This window comes from Microtus ochrogaster, unplaced genomic scaffold (genome assembly GCF_000317375.1).
Source record: "Microtus ochrogaster isolate Prairie Vole_2 unplaced genomic scaffold, MicOch1.0 UNK4, whole genome shotgun sequence".
Classification (NCBI taxonomy): Eukaryota; Metazoa; Chordata; class Mammalia; order Rodentia; family Cricetidae; genus Microtus; species Microtus ochrogaster.
Genome location: NW_004949102.1, coordinates 5,440,612 through 5,468,608, shown reverse-complemented (window position 1 = coordinate 5,468,608; position 27,997 = coordinate 5,440,612). Strand labels below are relative to the sequence as shown.

The 27,997-nt window shown below is 48.4% G+C and overlaps 1 protein-coding gene across 1 annotated transcript in view; it reads right to left on the bottom strand.

Moving 5' to 3' along the window:
* Positions 1 to 27,997, bottom strand: part of Snd1 (staphylococcal nuclease and tudor domain containing 1) — a 408,605-nt gene that overhangs the window by 9,678 nt on the left and 370,930 nt on the right. The window contains exon 17 of the mRNA XM_005365723.2: positions 3,904 to 4,092. Within this exon, the coding sequence (XP_005365780.1) occupies positions 3,904 to 4,092 (189 nt within the window). The remainder of the gene's footprint in view (positions 1 to 3,903; positions 4,093 to 27,997) is intronic.

The window sequence follows — 27,997 nt, the reverse complement described above, 5'->3', positions numbered from 1 at the left end:
AATAGGACTCACAATGCCTCTAAGACAAGCCTGTCACCACTACCTTGAACAGCTGGAGCCACCGCCAGCCACCTGGCTGACCCAGCAGTCTTCCCTTACTGCCAGCACCCTGCTTCTCACCTTCCATCTCTCAGCACCCCACGCTTCAGCTGTCTGCAGCCGCCCTTTCCTCCCGCTCCTGCTTGGCCTACTGTTCTCTAGCCTTTCCTAATGACAAGATCTCTGTGCTGGCTGACAGAGGGAATTCTGGGTCTGGGAGCCATTCAGAGACCAAGCCTACCCCACCCAGCTTCCTGGCTGCGGCTGCTAGGGAGGGTGCTCCTCAGCTGTTGATGAATCTGGAGCAGACTGACAGGGTGAGAGCAGAAACTGCTAATGAGTCCTCAAGTGAAAGAGCCTCAGGCGACAGCACTGGGTTCCCTCCCTGGGGAGAAGGGGTGGAGCTTTGTTCTTCACAGGCTCAGGTGGGCAGCAAACTGAGGTTGCCAATAACGCAAACCAATGCCCAACAGATGCTCCCTGCCACAGGTTTGGTAGCTCCAGGGTCGGCTGGAGGACAAGGGGAGGCTGTCTTCTGGGCTGAGAAGACAGTGAAAGCAAGATGCCTACTTATGGAATGGCAGTTCCTTGTTTCCTTCAGGGGAGAGGGGGCAGCACAGCTATTCCTTGGGACTTGGCAGCCAGTGGTCCTATGTGAGTTGGTAAATGCCAAGTCTCTTTTTTGGAGTGATGGAGTCTGTCTGCTGGGATGGGTGTGGTTCTCACCCTTAGAACGGGTCCCCTTGTAGAGTGTTATCTCAGGAGGAAAGCCCCTATAGTCTCTTGAGCTCACAACTCTGCTGTGCTCTTGGCTGGGAGAATCTTTGTGGATATTCCTCTTCCTGGACCCATGAGAGGGTGACAGGAAAATTCAAAGACCTTTTCTAGAAGGATCAGTAACTGTGTACACAGACATGCAAAGAGTTAGGGTTTCACTCCCAGGCTCTTGACAGAGGGAGGAGCTGGGAAAAGACCCCTATGGCCAAGATGTTTTCCAGGGAAATGTGAGTCTGGTCTCAGCAGCAGGGCCCAGACACAAGGAGCCTGGTAGAGTTAGTCTCCCCTAATCGTGAACCATTTCTGGGTGGATTAATGCTCTGGTGGCGGTAGGTTTACGGCCAGGCTGAAGAAGCGTCTATTTTCTTCTTTGGTCTGTCTTGGAGCAAAGCACTGCTGTGCAGCTTCACAGCTCTGGCTGCAGCCCTAGCCTTTTCCCTCCCCTGCGCCTGCTCCAGGCTGTTCTGCAAAGCAAGTGTCTCATCTTCTCAGGTTCCTTCTACACCTGGGGCTTTTTTAGGACCCCCTGTTGCTGCAGCTACCATTAGGGAAGGAGCCCATTATACCGGGCACAGGAATGGGTCAAGATTGGGGCTCTCTCTTCCTGGTTTCTGTACCCCTGGTCCTTTCTCTTCTTTGTGTTTCTTCCCAGGGAATCCCAGACCCTCTTCCTGCCAGGAGAGAAAAATGTGTACAGGGAATTCACAGGCTGGAGTCTCTCCGATCTAAATCCTATTTAATATCCCTGCTCACTAGGTTCCAAGGGTGTGACTGGCATGGAGCCAGGGTGGCAGAGGCCTTCAGATGCACAGCAGGGAGACCAAGCTCAATAAAAACTAATCAATGGTTAGTCCAGCCACGTTCAAGACCCTGCTGGGATGAAAGAGGGGGAGAGGAAAAGGGACAGAAGAAGAGAGGAAGAGAGAGAATGTGTGTGGGGGGTATCTGCCACCTGTGACTCCCTCCTTGTTCCTATCCAGAACACCCAAGGGCTGAGGAAAGGGAGGGTCTTATGGGGCACAGGGAGGAGTTAAACCCAGCAGGGAGGCAGCTGAGTTCTCCAGCCAGACTGAGCTTCTGATCCCAGTCTGTATTGAACAGTCTTAAAGAGGCAGCTCCTAGGCTTCAGCATCTTCGGGTTCCTCCAGAGACACAGTCACTAATGCATGCATGCACGGCCACATTGTCCAAATGGTTCTACACGCACCTGCTCTCACAGTCTCTCAGCATTCCCTTTCCTGGGTTAGCCTGTATGTATAAACATTTGCACATTGTAAAAGAAACATAATCCTTTACTCCTCAATAATAGAAGCAGTCCTTGGGAGGTCACAAGTGGGAAATGCTAGGGCTTTTTTTTAGGGTCACCTGAGATACCCAGGTTCCTTGGCTCCAAACTCCTCCATCAGCTGCTAACTCTTGAGAATCACTAACAGGTTCCACAGACAAAGCTCCTCCCTAGAAGCAGCCCCACTAGGAGGTGGAAAGCCAGGCTGGTTCCTCAAGATCCTAAGTGGACTGGGATTTGCAGGGGAGGGACCCACGGGGAAGGTGGCCCAGGATAGAGAATTGTGTGCTGCATTTTAATTGGACTGGAATGAAAATGTGCAGCTCATGTAAGTAATTAATCACTGGTAATTACTCCTTAGCATCATCAAGTGGCACCAACAGAATGACAAGTCTACTGTGCAGTAAATAAGGATGCCTCGTGCTGTACCTGGCAAGGAATCTAGCCAGCACCCTCAGGCCAGATACCACTCCCTGACCTTACCTAAGTCCCTCTTGGACCTGAGGAGGCAGCTTCTAGGCTGCTAGTGAGTTTTCATGTGCTGAGGATTCTGCCCTAGGCATAGATACTGCCTTTAGTTTACAGCCTTGGCCCTCACTGCTGCCAGCCTGGCCCTCTATGCATCTATTCTGGGACAGCTGAACCTTGTAACAGGAGATCCACTGCGCCTCCAGTCTCTGCCTCAGACAGATGACACAGGGATGGCAGTCTTAAATTCAGCTGTCATAAAGAGTGTTGCCCTCCTTCCCTGTGTAAGCCAAGGCTGTCTGCTTCCCCACCGCTCTCAGGAGATGGGGTTTCCAGTGGGCAGGAACTGCAGCAAGGAAAAAGGGAACTTCTTCTGATGCCCTGAAGCTCCTCGGGACCGCAGACAGTCTCTTGTGCCTAGCCTGGGTTTCTGGGCCACTTCCCTATGGAGTCTGACCACCTGTGCTCTCCTGCCACCAAAGTGGGCAACACCCATCCCAATTCCCGAAGGATGACTAAGGACAGAGATTCCTAGGTCCAGTAATGAAAGAGGAAGGAGGTCCTGAGCCAAGAGGTAGCTGCTTTGGACTGAGGAAGAATACAGTGTGTTAGGGGCACAAAACCCCCTAACTCCTATTGGCAGGTGTCTTGGCTTTGGGAAATGGATTTCAAGCCAGATGGCTGCCCTATGGGGAAGGAAACATTTATTCTTGGAACAATTTATGGTTTAGCATAGTTGTCCCACGAAACCCTCTTCAAGCACAGAGGAGCCCTGACAGATTGGTGGCTGGCTGATTTATCCCATTATTAGGTAGGCTATAAGTCAATGGAGACAGGCCAGTACGGGAGGGGGTCAGCCCAGCTCCCACTCCTAAGCCAAAGAGTTCCTTAATAGTCAATTTGCTTCCAAAAGCTGCTTTGGACCCACCCTGTCTCTTCAGTGTCTGCAAAGAGATAGGCTGTAAATCTGCTGTTCTAAGGGCTTCCATGCATCTCACTGGGCTGCTTCCCTGCAGGGCAGTAAAAAGGGAATTCAGAGGTGGGCTGCCCAGACCCTTGGTGGGCTCTGACAGAGAATGACAGGTTGACCCCAGGCTCTTCACCAGTAGTGTCCTGGTCATTTCTTCTAATGCTCCAGGGTCATCTATAGTATCCTGCTGTAGGTCTGGGACACTACTGGGAATCTTACAGAGTGACAGCCCCTGCCCACTGCAGGTCCTTAAAAGGCTATGGCCTAAGGTGGTACCTTATCTTTGGCTCTGTGGTGTGTGGAAAGGAGGAGGTAAGAAAAGGCACATGCCACGGAATGATTAGCACACTCCTGTACTTGGTACCTTCTCTTTCCTCTGCTTGGCGGCCTCCTCAGCAGACAGGAGGGGCTTGTAGTAGGCGCTGCGCTCAGCAGTGAAGTGGACCTTGGAAAGTGCTTGTTCCACCAGCAGGACGGAGAGGTTCGCCCCATCTATGTGGAGCCAGCCAATGAAGTTGCCAGCCTTATCCATGCTCTCGACCTCCACCTCCACCTGGGGACAAAAGACAGCTGTGTGGGTACAGTTCTGCACAGGTGCAGGTGTGAAGGCTGAGAGTGATACCAAGGCTCTCAAGCCTCAGTAACTCCTACATTCATTCTACGGAGCAGAAGCAGCTAGAACCAGAGAATTCTTGAGAGAATGTATTGTTGACATGGGTGCAGCGATGTTAAGGACCCCAATGTCTTAGTCCCATGGGAAGTAGTAAAACCTTCCCCCCACACGAGTCTCAGGGATGACAGCACCTTCCTTGAGTGTGGGTAGGAAAGCTGACAGTGTACAGCAAATCTCCACATAGCTTTTCCACTCATCAGGTTTATAGCCCGAAGACGGCTCCTACTGAGTTAGCTAAACCTGCCTCCTTGTTCAGCTGTACGTATGTGTCTGTATGTATATGAATCCAGCGTCCCTATTCAACAGTAAATAACTAAACACACTGTGCTTTGGTGTCTCCATCAGGGAGCTCAGGACGCCCGATCCCAGCTTTCTGTGTTGTGTCTTTTCTTCATGTCCTCGCTGCCCCCACTTAGGTCAATCCTGGCAGCTGTGTCGAGCATAGCATTCTAGACTCACCATTCCGCTTTCTTTTCCCCCTTCCTCTTGGTATGGAGTTCCTGGGGTGTGGCTGACTCCCCTTGGTTAAAGAAGGCCCTTTGCTTAGTGTGTAGGAGTGAGGGGAGAAACAGGCTGAATATGGTGCACCCCACCCTCCCTCAACCACCACAGTATTTGTGGGGAAGAAAGGCAGGCTCAGGAGCAAGCCAATCCCTGCGGAAAGGGAGACTGAATTCTTCCAGGAAGAACCGAAAGGATTAATGTTTAATGGAGGTAATTAAACAGGCTTCCAGAAAGCAAGTGGGGGGAGGGGGGAAAGAGGACAGGTAAGGCAGAGGCTGTGGGTGGAGCTGCATTAGCACACAGGGCAGTTTGGGGGAGCAGGGCAACTCCAGAGGTCAACCTTCATAAGGGCAAGTGGATAGGTTACCACAAGCCCAGACATGCAGCAGAGTTTGAGGGTCTTAGGCCATTCATGAATGGCTCTATCCACAGGACCCCAGAGCTGGCACAGACTCTGTTCTTCCAAGTTGGTGGCTCAGAATTGTGTCCTTTGGGGAGGTTGCCCGACCCAACCTCAGAAAAGCAATGGACCACAATAAATTCCTTCCTTCTCTCTCAATCCCTGTTCTTCCTCTGCTAAAGGGGACTATAAAAAGCCTTTGCTGCTAAATGTAAAACTTGTATTAATTTAAATGGCTTCAAGCTCGATTAAGCAATATAATGAATGTCTAAATACCTGGGAATTCTCAGAGCCTGAGCTGGTGCCAGTGGCAGAGGGTTAAAAGGAATGAAAGGGTAGCTGGGAAGTGTCCGGTGACATTACAAAAGTAGAGAGAGGTGGCTGGGTTCGGAGGGGCAGAGACAAAATAACAGAGATAAAGGTAAAAGGGGAAGGGCCAGGGAGGAGTTTTTCACTGCTATTTTGCTCCTTAGACCCATTCCTAATGAGTGGAAATGCCAGTTTAAATTGGGGTGTAGCAACCAAGGGGGCATGCAGAGTTCATTAGGGTCTGCAGAAGAGAATAGATTCCATCTGGCCTCATTGTTGAGTTTGCAGGTAAACCAAGGCAAGGGGGTGGAGTTGGCGCTAGCTGGGGCAGAGCCAACAAACGCAGGTGGTCTGACTTGTTTTTTACGTTGCTCCAGCAGGCCAAGCTCACCCTCTCCCCAGGCTCCCCAGCTTGTCTCAGGAACAGTCCCTCCTCCAGCTTCTCTGTTTTCTGAGCGGTAAAGCCGGCCCTTCCACCATCCAGACATAGGACCCTGGAACACTTCAGCAAAGCTACATGTAGTGGGAAGAATCAGTACTTTTGCCCGGTAGGTGCTAAAACAGGCTTCTCCTTGCTCTGAGTCTAGCAATTAACTTGTGAAGAAGAGCAAGGGGTGCTAAGAGTTCAATGCTCGATCTACCTCTCAATAGTTCAGGGCACCGCAAACTTGACTGTCCTGCAGGGAGAGGACCTGGTGAGCTGAAGGGGCCATCAGAACTGCAGTAACAAGACAAAAAAAAAAAAAAAACAAAAAAACAAAAAACAAAAAACAAAAAAAAAAAACCCGGGATGGGCATGATGTCACTGTGGAAGAAGACCACCTTTCCTTTGCCTTAATTTGCCAAGTTTTACCAAACAGGCTAAGGCCAAGAAGCAGTAGGTCCCAGAAGAACTCGGGGGTGGCAGTGGGAAGAACAGATGGGCTGGCTGCCTTGTGTTTGGAAGCTCAGGGGACATGTGCCCAGCCAAAAGCAAATGGGGCTGGTTCAGTTCCCAGCCAACATGGAGTCTAAGCCCACACCAATTTCCTCCTTCTCTGACCTGCCATGTTCCAGAGTTTTAGTAGCCAAGAGTTTGTTACCCTCCACTAAAACAGAGGCTGTCGTGTCCCCCCTCCCCATGGCCACATAGCATCCCTCTAGGCTTGGCAGGCCCCCAGGCAGCTTGCAGTGGGCCAGTGTGGTTTTCTGCAGAGGGTTGGGCTGTTGGCACTGATGTAAGAAGCTCAGAGATGGGTTGCTGAGGCAACCAGGCAGGAACAATCTCTTTCATCCTACACAGTGCCATGCTCAGACCTCGCTACACATGGCAAACCCCAAACTGATACCAAATTCTCTGAAGACAGAATACAGATGCTTTCTCCAGGATTTGCCAGGGATAGCCCAACTAGCAGATGGATGTATTTGGGGCTAACCTATCAAGGAGCAGTGGGCTCTCCCTGGCAGGCAAGCCCAGACCTCACATGTATCCAGCTTCTTTCTGCCTGCCACTGATGTGCTAAGTTGGGCTTGATAAGTCCCTAGGCCCAGCCAGGAACAGAGGAAAGAAATCTCTGGCCTTGGGCAGTGTGCAGCCACTGTTCCATCTGGGGTTGTAGAAGGAGATAAAGCTGTTGCCAGTAGGGCACAGCTTCCTCTTCATTCCAACTGCCAATGACATAGTAATTTCTCAATCAAACAAAGGCTCTCAGGGGAAGGTGTCCGGGCTACTGTTTCTGCAGGCTTCCGAGTTACTTGGCTCCTGGTCTCTGCAGTCAAGTTCCATGCTATAGCTCTTCTTGTTCTTTTGGAAAACTACAACTCCCAGACTCCCCCTGGACTATTCTTCCCAGATTGCCTTGGGCCCCCCGTTAAAAGGCAGGGGCCACACGAGGCCTGCCCCCCTCGTCCTGCCTCTTCCCTGTGTGTCGCACCCCCTTCGCCCTTTTGTGTTTCCCTCCCCCATTAAAGCGAACCCACGTGGGAGCCGCCGTGTCGTGTCTGTGTTTGTTCCGCCGTGTGTGTCTGTCCCGTGCCCCGTGTTCAAGAAGAACACATACCCCCCGCCCTTTTTATTATTTTTTAAGAACAACAGCTCTACTTTCCTGGATATACCTAGGCTTGGATAGGTGTTATCTGTGACTCTTCTCTGGTGTGGAGAATTGTGGGCCTCATGAGCAGAGGTTAAGCAGGGAGCTCCCAGAGTGGAATGCATGGCCAGCCTTCTCTACTTGTCCTGACTGCCAGGAACCTGTGGTATAACAGTTCACTAAATGAGGATCTACGCTCACACAAATTCTAGGTTTAACTCCAGGACTTGGACTTCTGACATTCCCTCCTCACTTCTAAAAAGAGCCATGGATGGCTGTGTTTATTAATAGTTCTAGAGACTTAGAATACTTAGAAGGCCGAGGCAAGAGGATCACTTGACCCCAAGAGTTCAAGCACAAGGCAGGAGGCATCTGTGTAAAACAGACACTACACAGAGACAGATTAATTTTTGTTTGTTTTGAGGCAGGGTTTCATAAAGCCCAGGCTGGCCTCAAGTTCAGTTTGTTGCTGGGGATGGCCTTGAATTCCCGATCCTCTTGCCTAATTGTCCAAGGAGTGTGCCGCTATGCCTGGAATCAGTCCAGGGTTATGTGCGTGCTAGACTATTCCTCTGTCCACACACTCCATTCTTGTTATCCATGATAGTATTATAAAGTGACCATGAAGACTGAATTAGAAAATACTGAACCATTATTCCTAGAGGGAATAAAAGGTTTAGGAGGGCTATAGAGATGGCTGAGCTGTTAAAGAGCAAAGGCTGCTCGCTCGATCATCCAGAGGACCTGGGTTCAATTTCCAGCACCCCATGACAGATCTCAACTGTCTGTAACTCCAAGTACAGGGGACCTGACACCCATGCCAAAACACTAATGCACATAAAATAAAACATAAGTAAATGCTTTCTTTTCTTTTAAGGTGGGGGTGGGGGTTTGAGACACAAGGGTTTCTCTGTGTAGCTTTGGACCCTCTCCTGAAATTCACTCTGTAGACCAGGCTGGCTTCAAACTCATAGAGATCTGCCTGCCTCTACCTTCTGAGTGCTGGGATTAAAAAGTGTGTGTCACCACTGCCTGACAATAAATGCTTTCTTTAAAAATAATAATTAAAGAAAAAAAAGTTTAGAAATCTGGAGTCTCTTATTACCTGTTTGCCAAATATCTAACCTTATTCTAACTAAATGTGTTTGTGTTTAAAGACACCTTATTTAATATGTATCACTGATTCATTTACACCAAGCTCTCAGCACCATAAGAGGTCAGACCTGAATGATAGTTATGTAACATGTATTTTTTTCTGTAAGGTAAATCCCAGCTTTCTTGACATACTCTTGCTTGGGACCATTTTCTATAACAAAAATCACTAAGAAAAAAAAATCATTTGAGTTTGCTCCCTCCAAAACTCAAGACACTAAACAGATCACAAAGAGAAGAAATTATTTATACTCTGAGAGCTAAAACAGGAAAGCAGAGTTATCTAGGCATGCTGCACTGCCTTTAATCCTAGCACTTGGGAGGCGGAGGCAGGCAGATCTCTGAGTTCCAGGTCACCCTAGTCTACACAGAGAGCTCCAGGCCAGCTAAGACTGCATAGTGAGACCCCCCCCATTTAAAAATAAATAGATAAACTAAAACCTCAAAACACTAGGCACTGTGGTCTATGTCTGTAATCCTAGCACTTGGGGGGGGGCACAGGTAGGAGGACCAGGAGTTCAAGGTTATCCTCACGTATGTGGTGAGTTTGAGGCCACCCCTGGCTTCTTGAGATCCTATGTCAAAAAGGAGGTGGCAGTATTGCTTTGTTCGACCTGAGCTGGGATTGTGCCTGCCAAGTAACTCAAGCATCTTGCCACGCTGCATGTTTACAAATGACTGCAAAAGCACAAGAATTGATCTTGGGGTTAGTGAGCATGTAAATTTGCAAACACAAAACCTGCAAATGAAGAGGCCTGACTACATATAGATCTCTGTGGGGAGAGCTATTCCTTACAAGTTTCCTCAGATTACAGACTGTAGCTACTGGAGATTTATTCCTGTGAAATATACAAGAAACTTGCTCTTGCCCAACTGGCGATTGCAAGCATTAACCGAGATCTTATCCATGGAGTGCTGTATAAACTGCAAAAAGCTATCTGATACTGTTGCTTCAGCATCTTGGAGTGTTTCTGACGTGACTTGGGCTCAGTAGTTTCTGGGGGGGGGGGGACACTCCTACAACACACGGGACACAAGGAATTCATATGGACTGCCATACCCTAGGGGTGGGTATTTGGTGCTTACATCTGTGAGCGGTCATGGTCTTGAGGTACTTCAGGGTATGTGTGTGTTTATATAATAGCAGACAGACAGTGGCTCTGCAGTCTCCCTTTGGGTGTATGACAGAGCTGAGGCCTAGGTGGACATGGTTCTGGAGGAGGCAGGTACTTCCTGACAGACTCTAAGGGGCTTGGGTCGCTGAGCTGACGATCAGATGTGATCATCAGGAGTCAGAAGACACTTGTGGGTTGGCATACTTGCTCTTCTGTCAGCGTCTCTAGGCCTCTGCCCTTGATGTTGGTGGAGTGACTGTGAGTTTTGTGGCTGCTGGACACCTGACCTAGACCAGGCTCAGTGAGCTGTGTTCTGCTTGGCTTCAAAGTCACCTTTTCTGGCACCACCAGCAAAAGGTCACCCAATGAATACTTGGGGAATCACTTTGCTGCTTCTGGCCTTTAGGGAGCTAAGTGGAGAAGAGAGGTTGAGTGTGGGCTGTGGAGACAGGTGGCCTGAGTTCAAATTCATCTGCCTGCACTTTGGTAAATCATTTAACTTTTCTGGACCTTAAAAAAAAAACAAAACAAAACAACACGACAACAACAAACCATGGTAGAAACTTGGTATTTCAGCAATACCTGTGTATAAGTTATATACACAGTGTATAAATGTTTCCTCATGACTGCTATCACCACAATTTTCCCTGCTACCTGGTAGGAGAACTTATTTCATGCTCAAATGTTTTCATCCTACAAATAGAACGTCAATTTAACCAGGGAATGAAGCTTTTTTTTTAACACTCAAAATCCTCCCAGAGCTTGGAAATACCTACCGCTAGGGTTGTGAGGAATTAGAAAGCACATGGATCTGGGAATCTGAAAGACTGTAACTCAATCCTTCCCACTAGCTGTGAATTTTGGAGCAGACCAAACAGTCTCTTTTAGACTTGCTCCATTAACAAGTCTAGAAACAAGGAGAGGGGATCTGTGCACTAAGTGGGGTTACATGAAATGCTGCTTCTCCTATCAACTAATGCCCAAAGCTCATGGGCAGCTTCTACATCTCTGGGCTGGTGACATGCAAAAGCTGTCCTGCTCTGTCAAGCCATGTGCTGAGCTCTGCACACTGGGGATCAGTTTTTGACACTGGGGGTTCTTCTAAACAAGAGAAGGTACGCCAAATGGGATTGACAGGAAGTACTCAGGTATGGGCTACTCCCCAAATCCACCTAAACAGACACTATCTGCTTGTGTGTGTATTGTGAAGGGGTGGGAGCTGAGAGTCAACCATGCCCAGGGAGACAGAATGCTAGAGACATAGGACCTGGCCTGTTTGTGTGGGCTGGGGCAGCCAGAGGGACCTTCTGCCTCACAGTGGGACACACCTTCTTGCTCCCAAGCACATTAATGTGCCACTAATGAAATTGTTCTGGCTTATTTACCAAATTAATAAAACAGCACAGGCTGTTAATCTGCAAGTCTCCTAATTACTGAAGAAGAGCTCCTGGTGCCCAGGCAACGCGTACACCTCAGTGCCCACCCAGCTGGGTTGTGGGCTCTTCCTTTCTGGCTGAGGCTGGGGTAAGAAAGGCAAGAAACGGCAAGAGGAGGAAGAAAAGGAGGAGGAGGAGAACTGGATGCGACCATCAGTGCTATTGTAGTAGAGGGAGGATGGTGGTGACCATCAATTTGTGTCATTTCTACAGCTTCTCTCAGTGGCCTCTGTGCCCTCACTTCCAGAAATATATACTCAGTTTCTGTCTCCGCCTCCAAATTGTCCCCCTTTCCCCTCTTGTCTGGATTCTGTCCAGCTCCTTAACACAGGAATTACTTCAATCAGACAGGCAGTGGGGCTGAGTCATTCTCCTGCTCTAAGTGGGAACATACTCCCTGCCTGGGGTGCAATGCAGGCTGGGGAGCCACTTGGGGTTTGCCAAGGGTGTGGAGGAGGGAGAGAAGGAAAGGCCAGGCAAAGCTGATAGTTTCATAAATGCTAACACCTCTGGCCTTCCTAGCCATTTGGCTTACAATTTCTGAAGTCTCTCCTTGATAGGAATGTGAGAGCGCAAGCACTCTTGGGTTCGACTTTAAAACTGCTCGGGTATTACACGAGAAGAAGTGAGCTCAGCCTGCTCTGGATGCCCAGGGGTACTAAAGAGCAAAGGTGTATAGCCACATCCTCCTCCTGAGGCTCTCCCCAGGTCCTGGTGTAGGAAGGACATAGAAAAAAATGAAAGTATGTATCAGAACTTGCCTCTTCTGAGTTAAGTAAGGGAGCCTGGGCACCAAGAACAAAAGAATTAGTAGATCTAGGAAAAACAGCAAGGGAAATCCATATTCCAAGCAATGAACACAGGCGGTCAAAGGAGATGGTTTACACGGGGTTTACTGGCTATGGGCAGGGACCACACACATATACCAGCCTTTTCTATGTTTGCCAGAAGGATGGAGAACAGTAGTCTCTTCCCTAGGGCACTGGCAGAGCCTCTGCACAATGCCTAAGGCAGCATAGAAATTGACTGGAGCCTCCCGTCAGCCTGGGCTCCAGGGCTTGGGAGCCTGGAGAATGCCTGGAACACAGCCCCAGGGTGCCCCCAACTCCAGCCCCAGCGCACTGAGAAAGACTGTGTACATGTTGTACACAGCTACAGGTTTCTCCAGAGGGTGGGAATCTCCATCATTCTCATATGGGCCTGACTCATGCTTTCAACTCCCTCAAGTCACTAGTGACAGGCAGACAGCCAATGGGCATGGTAGCACATACAGAACTTTGGAGGTTGAGATAGGAGGATCATTGAGTCTAGCTTGGTTTACACAATGAGGTCTTATCTCAACATAATCATCACCATCACCCAACCAGCCAACCAGCCAACCAGCCAACCAACCAACCAACCAACCAACCAACCAACCAACCAACCAACCAACCAACCAGTGGGGACTGGTAGAAGGGAGCTAGGTCACAGGGATATGACTTTTGGAAGGACCACCTTGTTACAGAAGAGCAAGTCCAGTCCCCCCGCCTTTGTCTTCCGTTTGTGCCATATACTGTATTTCTCTCAAAGGCGCTCCAGATATGATGCCAGTGCTGGTGGCAATGCACCCTCTCGGGCTTTCCAAATAAACTCATTAAAAAGCAAAACAACAACAAAACCAAACCACAAACTACCTAGTATGTATCATTTTATTCTCTTTTAGCAACACTAGACCGTCAAAGACTTCAACCACTCATTCTGCCCAGTCTTTTGTGAGAATGTGAGTAGAATTCCAGGGCAACCCGAGCATGACTGAGAGCCCTTTACCACACAGAGAGGGAGCCATGCTATGGAGTGGGTTTTCCACTGTTGCTGGTGCTGCATGAAAGCTGTAGTGTGCTGCCACGGCCAGAGTGTGAACGCGAAGAGACGCTTCACCTTAATATAGTAGCAGTTTAACACGGCCAACTCAAGGCTTCCCCTCGCGGCCACACACATACCAACTTCTTTCAGAGATGATGAACATTAACACAATGCAATTAATAATTCAATGCTCTGGGAGCTGGGAGGCTATGCCTATGAAAGGCCTCCTGGGTCTCATTACTGTCAGTGCAGTACAGTGGGGAGTGGGCAGGCTAGAGGCAGGCAGCAGCAAGCTCTTTCATGTGCTGCTGGCATGTGTGGCTCTGTCCCCACCTCCTTGAGATGCCCTTTCACCTCTACACTACACGATCCTTTATTATGCTCAACCCAAACTAATAATTGCCTTTCCAATCTCTTTTCTGACATCTTAGCACCAGGCTATGCCAATGCACCCAGGATGCCCAGAAGTCCAGCCAGGGTGGCACAATATCAAGAGGGGCCAAGGAGCTACTGGAAATGCAGGGTGAGCCTGCATAGCAAGTGAACTGACTAGGCTAGAAGGGCTTCCTTCTCTTCTTCTACCTCTAGGATAGGGGTAGGATGATGACAGGGTGGAAATACACTTTTGGTCCTGCCTGAGGCAGAGAGGCAGAAGCCAAGGCATTAGTATCGTTGGAGTCTGCTGGGAAATGCAAACCTGCTGACTCCAGGCCTTTGCAAGCGGTAACACAGTTTACAAACTGACGCAATCTGTTCCTTTGGTGCAGACAATAAGGAAAGCAGACTGTTCATCTTCCTAGGAAAACCCCAGGCTGGAGGCCGGGGGGAGAGTTAACTCTTTCTTCCTCAAGCTTCATGCAGGGAGTGTGACAGAACGGGGAAGTGCTTGTACCGTTCCTCACTAAGCAAGAGGTAGGCTTTGAGATCTTTTAAGTGGTGCTGACCCTTCTGGTGCTTGCTAGCTAATACTGAGAACGGTCCTAGCCAAAGGGAGGTGTGAAGACTGCTTTCCATCTGGTGCCTCCACACAACCTTTCTACTAGAGACCTTGGCTTGGGTCAGGAGTCCTCTGAGTGGCCTTCTCCCAAGCCCAGCCAGTGTATTCTCTGGCTTCAAAGCTATAACTGCCTTGGAGGGACAAAGTTAGTAGGCTTCAGCCTATTTTTGTAGTAGGAAAATCAATGTGTCTATGATCTATGGAGTTGCCTGAGGTTAGCAAATCTCTTGCATGGACTATAAGTAACTAAATGTCCTATCAGGTCATGTTCAAGGGCAGTTTCCCATTGCAGACCCCAATTCTTAAACTCCTTTACCTGAAACACTGTGGCAATGTCACTGTGAGAACTCTGCTATTAAGAACCACTTAGATTGGCACCCACGGTATTTCTCTCCCTCCCATCCATTTTGAAAGGACAAAGAAATCACAAGACACTGGGTCATACCCTCTTTCTGCTTCCTTAGGCAGCGGCTTCTGTCAGTCATCCTCTGCCCTGCCTTTCTGCATGCTTTCCCCATCACTCTGCCTACTAAATCTCACCCATCTTAGGAAACCTGGCCTGACCACCCTTTTCTCCCCATCCAAAGCGCTTTCTGCACATGCCCGCTCCCTTCTCGTCCATTTTTCCCATCCAATGTAGCCAGTTCCCATAGCCACTATTTCCACTATTGCCATTTTAATAATTTCTTTGCAGACGTCATCATTTCTGACCTTTCAAATATCTGACCAAGCTAAGAAACCCCTATCTTTCTTGAAACTTTCTCTTTTAGGTGTCTTCTCAATCTTGGCGTCGTCTCCACATTTTTCCTTGATTTCGGTTGAGAATTCTTCCCCAACAGCATGACCTCTGAATAAGGATATTCCCAGGATACAGCTGTGAACAGTTCTTGGACTCCACTACTCTTAACTGGTCAGAATCCCTGCAGCCTAGGCCTCACTACAGGATCCCACCCCACCAGGCAGACCAATGACACGAGTCCAGCCCTCAGTCTCTCACCTTCACTGTGAAGTCTACTCTTCCCGCATGTCAGCACGGCTCCATGTACTGTCACATATGACCTCTGCTCCCCTGACTCGACTCACTGCGATTCTCCCGCCTTTTACACTCTTACAACAGCACCACTCTTTAGGTTGGGTCTTGGCTGTAGGTAACACCAGCCTCACTGCTGTCCTTACCAGCCCGTCTATGTTGTATCTTACAGCCCTCACTATTCTAATCTAGTCATGCCAAATGCCTCCTATTCTATATACATGCTCTGCTGGCTCTTCAGACCTCAGCACGTTATTCCCTTTGATTGGAATGTTCTTTACTACTACTTCAGCTGCAAACTTCTGCCCATTAAGATTTGGCAATCCCATTTTCACTTGAACCATGCCAGTATACACCGAGGGCTTTCTCTCATGGCTCATCTCACCTCACCAACACAATATGAGAATGGAAACTTCCTACTGGTCCCCGGTGAGCATTCAATAAGCAGATGAGAGGTTTAAAAGTCCTGGGTTCCCTTAGACTGTCATCAGCAGACTCGGAGGAAGTACTTACCACTGTAGCACAGGAATGAGGTGAGAAGCACATCTCTGCCACAGGGCTGGCCCACAGTTACCCTGTTGTAGCAGACCTGCCCATGGGAGCCCAGTGGGCCAAAGCCTGGCCTTGGTCAAGGCAGTCAGTGCTGATTGAGGACTCAGATGCAGTGCAGACATAACGAGCTTCTGCTCTTTTGTACTTGGCGTTGTCTGGGGAGAATATAACTGGAGCGAGGATGGATTCCTCTGTTTATCCAGGCATGAGTGCAGGCAGCAGCTGTGTATATCTCCCCCTGGTTTCTTACACATCCATCGCCTCCTGGTTACTGAGCCCTCAGCAAGGAAGAGGAGAAGAGCAAAAGCAGACTGACACATGAGGCCGGTTCAGGAGCTAGGGGGGTGAAGCAGATGTGGGGGTGAAGCCAGAGAGGCCAGTGCTCAATCTTTCAAGCAAGGCTTCAGATGGTAAGTCAAGCCTCTGTCACTTAGGGAACAAGAACTGGGAAAGCTTTATGCTACAGGTCACCTGTGAGTGCCAGGACGTCTTAGGTACTCTGAGGGAATGCAGAAAACTTGGGCTGTGGCCACAGGGTCTGCTCACAAATTATGGGGGCATTTTCTTTACTATCACCTGACCTCTTAGCAAAAGGGACACAGATACTCATTCCCCTTGCAGACCATAAAAAGGACCACAGCAAAAAGCTGGGACAGAAATCCCACACTTTCAGCAACTGCCTCCTTCCCTTATCACCCATCCTTGCAGACCATCTTGAGGAAACCCCACATCTGTCCCTACCATCTTTAATCCACCCTCTCTCTGTCCAGTCCATGACCATGCTGGCTATGGACAAGTAAGGCGCCCTTTACCAACCTGTGCTTAGCACTGCTGCTGTGGGTTAGCAGCAACTTCTGGTCCAGATCAGTACACCCAAAAACAGAAAGTCCCAGGTTCTCCTTGGATTCCTTGTAGGCCCAGGAGAGAAGAGCTCTGAGCATTTTGGAAACATACCCCTGTCTAGGATATGTTTCCAAACTGTTTCAATCCTTACCAGAGAGAAAAGAAAACATCCTCTGAGATGATGCCGAGCCTGGAAGACTGGTCTTTGAGCCCAGGCAGTATCAGGGCTAGAAGGCTGTTCTGTGCCCACCTTTCTGCACACAGAACAACCTGATTCTTGCTTTCTGTGACCCAAGGGGTGCATGATCTCTCTGGCATCTCAGTAATGCACAGAAAAGCCCATGGGTAAAAGACACCCATTATAAGGCTTGAGCATGTAAACATGAAATAAGGATAAATGCAGCCTGCCAAAGGCCAGATCGGCCTAGTTAATGACTGCGCCCTGCCCTCCTCCATAGCTTGGGTTTCCTCACTGCTGACTTTTTATTGCTAATGACAATTAAAATATGGCATCATTTACCCTCTCAGGTTGGAGCCCTAATTGGTTATAAACCCTTCCAAACACTTAGTGTAGGGCTGGAGTTTACATTAAGACACTTCTTGGTTACAGTCAGCAGTCCTGCCGTCAGCTGTGCCTGCCTTATTCTGCGGCAGGTCCCAGTGTTCCCTGCCCCACAGAGAGGAATGGGACAATGGGCCTGGGAGACCTACACTGGAACCATGTTCTTCCTTCTCGTTACTCACAGCCCACGATACAGGCTTTTATACTCATCTGGGCCTAATGATCAGCTTCTGAAAGTTTTCAGGTCACTACATTAAGGCGAGATGCAAACAGGGGAAGTATTAGTAACAAGAAAGAACATGCATAGAGAGTCACAGCTTGGCTGTTGATGGACTCTGTCTTCTTGAAGGAACTAGTGTAGTGTTTCATTAATCTTGATTTTTCTTCCTTTTAATCTCAACTAAACGTCCCAAATACAATTCGGTGTAACAAAGCTCCAGAAGCCAGTTGGTGGTCCCTTTGCCATACTATCTGCTCAGGCTGATTCTGCCTTGTTCTAAGACAGGGAATAGCTGGCCTCATTCACTCTGTTCCACCTCCCGGCTCTGCTGCACTAGGCAGAATCCCATAGCCACCTGCTCTCTGCTCCCTGTGGGGGAACTGCCTATAAGGAAGGCGTGCTCTAAAACTGGAGAGGAAATGAGGATGCTCAGTGTCTAAGATCACCCAGAAGTCACAATTAGCATCTAAATCCTTTTGACCTGAAGGGAGGACCTGGCATCAGTTGAGCTGCCTCTTCTGACAGGAGACACTTGGATGCAGCTAGTGCTGTCAACACAGCTTTTCCCACTGTGGCCTTCTTGCCACAGTGCCCTCGGACAAAGCTTTGCGACTCCTGCCATCAACCCGCCACTCGGTGTAAATACCATTTAAACAATTTGATTTCTTTCAATGCCTTCTGGGGGTACTCTCTATGCCCCGCTGCTCCTGAGCTGCTTCCTGGAGTCAGTGGGCAAGGAAATGCAGAGCATGAGGGTCAGAAGCAGCAAGCAAGAGGGGAAAGGCCAATCCTAATCTCCTTCTAAACAGGGACTTACGGAGATGCTGCAAGGACCACGGTGGTGGGGGTGCTGAGAGGGGGAACCGAGGATATTCTCAGCATCTCCTACTTTCCCAGGATGAAGCATGTTAGTGCGAATGTAGCATCCCATTTCTCGTGGTTTTTCAAGGACCCTCTGTTCTGGCTCAGCAGGCTGGTTTGCTTGCTGTGTGAGCTGCTTGTTCCTACCTCTGACATCCATCCCTACATGTCTCAGGGCCACAAGCCTGTGTCAGGACTGTGATGGCTGGACGATGAGTCTCCCCTGCACAGCTATGAGAAGACAGAACTCATTCTGAGGGAACTGTCCATTTACTGTAAAGAACAGTATGGCTAGTCCCTTCTTGAAGTTGCTATCCAGAATCAAGAGCAAAACTATGGACAGTAGCTTGTAAGATGCATCCCAAGCTCTTTTGTCTTCCAGGAAGCTATCCTTCATCCACTTTTCCTAACAACTAACTTCACCTTGGTGTTCATATCTGCCCTGTATCAACTTGCTCATGCTTTCCATGACCTTTTACGTGTTCTGCCTTCTGAATGAGGTATTTGTTTTCCTGTTTCTGTTCAACCCATTTGGATCCCAAGAGCTTGTACAAGTGTAGCAGGATTCTAGGCAGTGCTGGAAGGGGCTTGATGGCAGAGGATCCTGCACTCCTTGGGGAGAGACTATGCTTGGCTGGGCTCTTTTGCTTCTGGGCAATTCTTTCCATGTGGCTAAATTCCTGGTTGCTATTCAGATCTTTCTTAACAGAGAGAGCTTCCAAGGCCAGACAGGCAGCAGAAAAGACAGGTTTACACTGTAACAAGGTCCTGTGTCTACTGCAAGGGAAGATCAACGTGGCTCAGGAAGATACAACAAAATTGCAGAAGCACCAAGGATACCCAGCTGAGCTGATGAGAGCGGTAACATCCAATAACGAATGACCACGATCCTTCAAAATGGAAGCACAAATGCCAAGGAAACAAGAACATATAAAAATCATTAAGGATATACAAAGAGGCTGAGGTCTATCAACCAACCCACGAAGCATTATTTAGCATTTGCTAAGCAGAACAGCATGGCATAAGACACTGCAGCTGATTTAAAAGTGGGAAAAATGCAAAGAGCCTGAGATTTAGTTGAGAAGACACAATGAAGCCACATCATGTCAATTAGTGACAAAATGTCATGTAAAACACATAACAACTCACCGATATGGACGGTAAATATCAGATGGGTTCAGAGGAGAGCCTGAGACAGCTTTGAGAGACAGATGAACAGTCAGAACACTCTTTAGAAAGGGGCAGGGCTTTAAAGGATGAACAAAGACAAACCTGGGTAGCACAGGGAACAGCTTTAAAAGCAATACATATGGGAAGGGAAAGAACATGATGACAAGATCAGAAGATATAAACAGATGTTAGAGCAAGGAAGAGAGGGGCTGTGGAGGAGGAGGGGCAAATGCAAGCAGCCTTGAACCAAAGCTGTGGAGGGCTGACCTTGAGAGAGAAGGCTGGATTCTGGACACCTTTAAGAAGGCAGAAAGGAAAAAAGGAAGGATGGGGACTTGAACAAGATGAACAAAAATCCTGTTATAATCATGGTTTGGGGGACGGAGGAGTGAGAAGAAATAAAAACACACTGTGGTAGCTTCTTAATGGACCATGAAGTACTTTCTCCCCAAGTCAGACTATACAGAGAGAGACCAAAGAAGAGAGAGAGGGAGGGAAGAAGAATAAACGACAATGACAACAACCAAACAAGGCCCAGCCATTGCTAGGCTAGAGAGCCAGCACCAGTTTTCACTCCTTTACTGCAGGAAACACAAGTCTTACTCAGACTTCTCCATTCCAGATACTTCTGTCTTTGATTTTGGGAACCATATCTATTGACTGCACTGGTTATCAGTGCAGTCAGATGACTTGGGTTCAAATTTAGCCTGTGCTGTTTCTGAACTCTAAGAAAGATAATTTTAAATCTCTGCTTACACTTCTTCAAGCTGTGACACATAAAACAACAACAACAACAACAACAAAAAAACTGGAGTCTCCTTCCTAAGGTTTAAGCGAGTTAATGCATATTAAGCTCTTTAAACCATAGCTAATATACAACAATGCTTACTGTACTTACTGGACTGCACACATATATATGAAATAGAAACCTAATTTGGATGTACAGGGTGACCAAGTTCTATAGTTTTTGATGGAAAAATGATTGGGTTTTGCTCAGGGTGTAGCCTAGCATTCTTGCTTTAGACCTTGGCTTCTAGAATATGCAGGGAACTTCCCTTCCCCCTGAGAAGTTGAGTGTGAACTGAAGGCACTGTTTCTTGGCCACTGGAACTCTCACTTGGCTGAATTTGCAGCAGATTTAAGGCTTAGCAGGAAGGATAGGGCGTGAGTGCTTCTCCAGTCTCATTTCTATCACCTCCTAACCCCCCACGCCACATAGACTCTGATCTGGCCCTAGACAGACCCTGCAGTCTCTCACCTTCATGTCTTGCTGCTTGTGGGCAGATATTTCAATAGCCTTTTCTCCTTCCTTTTCCTACTCTTGGGCATTCATATGGTCAGCTCCAAGATTATAGTTCCCAGTCTCTTCTCTCACTGGTGGGATTTAGCAGAAATCTTGGAACAGGACATGTAGGAAAGCTGTTGCTATCTTTGTGCTTTCTCCTTTTGAGTCCCTGGCTAGGAGGAAAAGCTGAATGGTGGGTGAGCTACGAACAACTGAGCAGGGTAAAGTGGCCTTTCTATACACACCCAGAGAGTACCCCGTCGACACTGGGAGACACTGTACTGGTACTGGGCCACCTACCTCTGAGCTTCTTTTATGAATATGAAGAAAAGTTTACTCCTCTTTCAGCAAATGCCGTTTTGGTCTGCACTGAGTGCAACTGGACGCAGCTGCTGTGTCGTAACCTCTCTCTGGAGTGCAAGCCCTTCTTTTACTCCGCTGAGCTAACACCTGTTTGTCCCCACTGACTAGACCCACAGCATTTCCTATAAGAAGTCTTACTCAGTCCCCTGCTGTGCACTGAGGGAATCCTGGGCAACACAGAGCACAGATCATCCTCTCTGACTGTGTAAGCGTTTGTCAGCCTGCCAACTCCTTGCTACTTGACTTCATGGACCCAACTCCTGCATGTGTCTGATCCACACAGGAGGTCAACACATGAAAGATAAATACATACACTAGTCTACCACTGGCATTTATCAATTTGTCTTTGCTCTTACATAATGTCTGGCCTGAACATAAAATCAACAAAAACACAGTGCTGGGCCCTTATTTGGTACTTGGGGCGACAGTCTGGCTTATTAAGGCTGTATCCAGTAGGCTTGTCTAACAACCAGGCTTGGCAAGGGTGGATGAAAAAAAGGTAAGTTCTAGGTAAGAGCTGTCAATTCCACATCTAAAGGGAGGGACGGTCAAGGAAAAGTAAATGAAATCAACATTTCTCAAGTTCTGGCTATGAGTGCTATTCATGGAAGAACATACATTAGACATGACACATGCTGACTTAGTATGCACAATTGTTTATAAAAAATGCTTTTTATGGTCCCTTTCTACTGATAAGGACAAAAGGCTCGCACTGATTTTGGGTACTGCTGGGGCTGGGGACCTAGCTCCTTGGTGGAGCATGCCTAGCAAGTACAAAGCCTTGTGTTACATCCCCAGCATCACAGACAAGTTAAAAACAAAGAAGAGGAAGGAAAGGATAGGAAAGGATAGGAAAAGGGTGCTCTAAGGCGCTGCTGTGGTTAGAAGCTCTAACAGACTGTTGCACAGTGGGAAAACTACTGACAATGATGACATACTGTGCATCTCAGGAAGGATGGGAAAACGGGCTCAGATAGTTTCACCATAAAAGTGGTTGAAGCTGGGCCTGATGGCACACACCTTTAATCCCAGCACTTGGGAGGCAGAGGCAGGTGGACCTCTCTATGAATTCAAAGCCAGCCTGGTCTACATAATGAGATAATGATAATGAGTTCCAGGACAACCAGGCTCTGTCTCAAACAACAACAACAAAAAAAACCCTCCTTCACTAAATAGATATATAAGTGACATTTGAGAAAGACGTTTACAATGATTTAAAGACAAATATAGTGTATATGCTATTGAAACATCATATAATGCCCTATTAATGTGTAGTCATTAAATTTAATTAAATGCAGATTAGAGGGAAAAAAAGGTGAAAGTTATTTGTTAAGTGCAGGCCAGAACTTGAACTCGATTCTGCCTACTTTCAGAACCTGGCCCTTGTTGCCAGCCTTTCGGCAGAGTAACTGTAGGCATCTGGAAGCACCATACTCCCAAATACCTAAATTTCCTGAAAGAATTGAAGTGGAGGCTCTGGCCAGGAAGTGAGGAATGCAGGCAAATTGAGAGAGGACAGGAAGCAGCCCTGGGGAGAGGCATCTGTCTTTCTGCTGGCCTGGTTGCTTTGCTCTTGGCCTGGGTGATGTGTCAGTGAGAAGGGAAAGTCATTAGGAAAGGCAGGTCCCTCATCAGGATCTGCTTGAGCAACTCTTCCCAGGACCCCTGCTGAGCACTCCCCTTAGTGGCTCTGGGCTCATTACCCTCTGGCACTCTCCCTGTCTGTTCCCTGCTGACTGTTCAGAATGGGCTAAGCCCCAGAAACTAGGCAGTCACCTCCTTGACTGTCTAGGAGCCACTGCAGCAACTTGGGCTTCCATGGGGAGGTGGTCCAATGGCATCCCCATTCCATTTCTCCCAGCTTTTCTCCCTCTGTTGAAGCAGGTCCCAGAGAGGGGCTTAACCTTGGTGAGTCCAAACCTCTGAAGCAATAGGACTCCTTTAGATCTCTGTGGGGAACATCGAACTGACAAGAGCAAAGGAAACTGGCCCACAGTGCTGCCTGGGAGAGGGCACAGGATGCTGAGGAGAGGAGAGGTACAGGCTCAGTGTGCACACCCTCCCTGCCTCCCCTGCCCTCACTGTGCCAGCTGCTTTTAACCTTGACCAAAACAAAATTCTTCCGGCTTCCCCAACTGAGAAAAAGTGAGTTTATAATGGAAAAGCCCAGAGAATTTATTGCTGTAGAGATGAGAAAATTTAAAACTCATAACTACCCTGCAGGCCAATAGATCAGGCAGATATCCATCCTATTAGAACAACTCGGGACTGTAGATATCCATCTTATTACACTAAATGGTTAAGAAAGCCTGGCCTCACATCACAGAGATGCTCCGTATCGTTTTCTGCTCACTTTCCTAAGTACATTCATCAGCCCGTTTTGTCTCCTCTGCTGAGATCGGCCTCAGAATTACAAACTGCTGAGAGGCAGCAGAAGTTTTAAATTAAGCATTCATGGGCGTAGGTGAGCTTGGGAAATGATGGTGGGTCGCAAGGCAGGCAGGCAAGATTTAGTGCCTCCTGTGCGTGTCTGTGTGTGTGTGTGTGTGTGTGTGTGTGTGTGTGTGTCTGTGTGTGTGTGTGTGGCGGGGGGAGCCGAGGCTCATCAACAAGTCTGGATCAAGCCTGGGAATGAGAAGTCAGGAAGAGGGAGAGGAGAAAGAGGGCTAAGGAGAGGAATTTAAAAGCTCTCTGGTCAAAGGGCCAGACATGCTGCATGACAAAATGAAAATCATTGGAGACTTTGAACCACTGCTAATGCCATCTTCCGTGAGAGGCATAAATATCTGCTGTTCAGACCAAAGCATATGTGAGGTCAGCCAGGGGCAAGCCCCCCCTCCCCTTTGGTATTTCCAGCCTACACCTCTTCCAGTGGGTTTTGTTTCTCCCAGCACTTGCCAGAGATAAGCAGCTTTATGGACAGTGACTTCTGCTACACTCTGGGACTCCCTTGGGCAGGACTCCTCTCTGACTTTCCCTGTAAGGTGGAATCGCCTTTCTGTTCCTGCCTTCTTGCCATTAGAGGCTGAATCCTGGGGGATGCACTGGGATTGGGTCTACACACAAGTTCTCCTGTGCACACACTGCAGCAACTGCTCCTGCTGGCCATGGCAAAGGAGGCCTGGGGGGAATCACAGATGCCTCACTGACAACTATCTTAACGGTGATGGGTGGTAGTGGGGAGACAGGCAGCAGCAGGCCCAGTTCTCTGTGGGGCTGCCCCCTGCACCAGCCATTCCCATTACCTTGTTTTATTTTCTTTTATTGCAGAGCGGCTTCAGCATGTGGGCAATAAAGCTTTGACTGCTGCACTCCACAGGCCTAGGGTGAGGAGAGCCCAGCTTGACAAAGTAGGGCAGTGTGGAGAGGAGGCACAAGCAGGGGGCCCATTCCAGCAACTGCATCCCCAGCATCCCCAGGGCAGTCATACCAGAGAATCCTTCCTTGGTTTGAAAGGTCCTTTGAGTGTTGGCAGAAAAAGGAGCCCTCCGGAACTGTGGCTTTTCCCCGGCCTGCTATTCAATCAGAATCTCCATTCTTGTGGGTTTTGCAAGGTAGTCCTCCATCAGAGAAGCCTTACCTTTCTCAGTTGCCTCGGTCCACCCCTGCTCCTGGACTGACCTCTTTCCTCTGCTGCCCAGATAGCCAGCCCACTCGTATCTTTCGAACAGTTTGTGCTCTGGTCTTCCAAGAAGTGAGGAAAAATACCACCTTGCTAGAGACGGGGCCACCGGCTGCATGTCCCCCTTGGATTCTAAGAACTGTTCAGACCCTGATAGGAGGGAGTGGGGTGGATAGCATCACCTGCTCAGCTTCAGACAGAGGTGGGATGGGCCCTGCTCTTCTCCACTGAAGAGCCAGTGGAGCGGCCCTGGGAAGTGGGAGTGCTGGAGTGGCTGAGGGCTGGTGAGGGGCTCCTTGAAGGTTCAGGTACAGGTTTGTAGGGGATAAAAGAGGCTTTAGGGAGAGGAGAGAGGCGGTAGCTGGCTGGCTGCCAAAACACAGGGTGGCAGAGCTTTCTGCGGCCCCAAATGGTTTACAAACATAGAACCTTTGCCAAAGTGTGTCCCTGTCAATTCTGAAAACCTTAAAGCCTCATAATCACCTCTCTAATGAGACTCTCTAAAGAATCCCTTTCCCACCAATTGTCTATAACCTTTACTCTAGCTATGCCCTACTCAATACACACTTGCAACTTTTTTTTTTTTAATAAAACTCATTTATGGTTTACTTTGTACCAGTTTAGGATGATTACCAGTTTTTATGCTCTGGACCTATACTGTCTATACAATGACAGTAGCAATGACAACAGACAGTAGCAATAAAGGAGAGTTGCTACAGGGAGGGGGCTGGGAGTATGGTCTCTCTGCATAATTTTAGTGACTATAATTCTCCTGCCCAGGGGACCCACCAATATAATACTGAAATTCCAAGAGCAATGATTTTCAGGGCATACATGTAGGATGGCACAGCCCACTGGGTCCTGCTTTGGACAAGAAGATGGATTTCGTCTGATTTCCCTTGACGGACGAGTTGTGTTCAGCAAACAGCCCGGCATGCAGCTGTCACTCTGATGCTGAGCTCTGACAGGCATCGATCAGGCTGCAGTGTGAGCATGCATATCCACGCACAGCCTCATCAACACGCCTGCTTGGAAGACAGTTTTGTCTGGGCCAAGATGTCTGAGCACCAGCCTTCCTACAGTAGATGCTGCTGACAGGGAGCCTGTTCCAATGGAGGGAAAGAGGAGAATGGAACTTCTTCAGAATACCCGTTCCCAGGCCGGAAGACAAGCTATGGCCGTGAGGGGGAATTAAGAGCGGAAGGAGGGGCAGATGCACCCTTGACAGACAAGCTGCCAGATGGATGCTTGTTCAGACAGTTGAGATGAGCAAACCAGGGCACCAGGCTAAAGCCAGGCATAAATGGCTTGTAATCTGTAAGCCTGGGCAGGGGGAAAGGAACAGTTGGCAGCTCTAGTCTCTCTTCCTGCCCAGCAGCTATGCTTCATGCCACCTTCTACTGGAACCAGAGGTCACCTTTATCTCCCCACCCCCACCTGATACTCCCGTACCTCCGACAGATGAATTTCTAGTGTTTCAGTACCTGGGAGCTTTCTTCCAGAAGAGCTCACCTTACTGTTAGGCCATATGCTCTTTCAAATTCTCTAATCTTTGTGGTCAGAACTCCCAGTGGTCTAAGTTTTGTACTCCAGCACAATGTGGAACAAACAGGATTCCTTTTTTCTTATTATCTGGAAAAGTTCCCTGAGTCCAAACATGCCTTCGAGAGGAGCTTTAAGATGGAAGGAGAAGTGCACGGAGCAGTATGCAGACAGCATGCAAAGGTGCGGAGCCACACTGGGAAGGCTCCTTCTGCTTTCATCCCCATCCTAGTGATTTCCAGCCCGTGACCGAATCCTGTACGTCACATCACTCAAGTTCCTTCCTGGGAGTATATCAAGAGGAAAGGGTGCTAAGATGTCTCAGTGGTTAAGAGCACAGACGACTCTCAAAGAGGACCCACATTCAATTCCCAGCTCAAATCTCCTGTAACTTCATGGGGATTTGATGTCTTGGGCCTTGCTGCAACTGCTGCTCACATACATACACCTACATATAGACCCACACATGGAAATAGTAAATCTTAAAATCTTAAAAAAAAAAATCTTTAGGGTTGGTGAGTTGTCCCTGAGGCTTGCTTGAGTCTGATCCCCCAAACAAGATAAAAGTAGGAGGGAACTGACTCCACAAAGTAGTCCTCTGGTCTCCACAGGAACATTGTGGCCCCACCTATCCACCCCCACACAACCACTTGCGCATGCTTTCACACATAACTGCATTATGACAACAGGATTCAAAACTGCGGCACTAAGAAGGAAGCACAGCATCCCAGATACTGCTTAGCGGTGGGGGATAATTACCTCCTGCAATCCATGCTATTTCTCTGTCAATACGATTTTTATCATTCACCTTGTACTGCTGTAAGTGTACAGTTTGTAGTATACACATCCCCCTGGGGTAGTTCCAAATGAAGTGCTGTTAAGCTGGGCCACCTTCATCTTGTAATTGTATACTGATTTCTGAACTTAAACAAAGGATGCAGAGTTTGTTACAACTGGCAAATTATGGTTCACGTTTACATGCAAGCTGTAGTCCATCTCTCTTCACCCTTGTAGGAAATTTCACAGTTTAGTTTTCCTGTGTAAAAGAAAATGGTCTTAGCCGGGCGATGGTGGCACATGCCTTTAATCCCAGCACTCGGGAGGCAGAGGCAGGTGGATCTCTGTGAGTTAGAGACCAGCCTGGTCTACAGAGCTAGCTCCAGGACAGGCTCCAAAGCCACAGAGAAACCCTGTCTCGAAAAACCAAATAAAAAAAAAATGGTCTTGTTAGTCCCAAATAATTTTCTAGGCCTCTACCCATGTCTTTGGAAGGCCAGACCCAGGGTCAGAAATGTGTGTGATGGCACCAAGCGGCTCCACGCAGAGGACCCTGTGCTGGAGGCTGCACGTGTGGCAGGACTAAAGGAGCCAGGCTGTACTCACTGGGTGTGAGGTTTGCACTCAGCAAAGCTACTGCCATCCATCTCTAGCTGGATTGCTGAGGCCATACTTAGAATGGCGGTAAGACAGACAGCTCAGAAGTATCTGGGACTGTGGGGCCTTCCTCAGGTTGGGAAGACTGACACACAGTCTGTCTCCTCCCTCCTTCCCATACCAGAACCACACACATAATGGTTCTCTCACATTAGAATACAATTTTTTTGGAGAGCACTGGCAGGATCACTGATGATGTGGGAATGAAGAGAAGAATCTTGGCAGGATTACAGCAAGGATATTATAAATGATACAATAAGTAGAGAAGGGTCTGTGCCCAAAGACTGTGAGACAGCATGGATGTTGAGACAGGGAGGATCCAAAACTCAGCCAGGACCTAGAGGCCAAAGCAAGCTTCTGCAATGATTATTTCGGTGATCAAAACTGTGGGAAATCTGAGGGAGGGGAACATGGATTTTACATGACAATATCATAGCCTATCTGGTGGTTCAGCAGCAGGATTCTTCTTGCTTCACT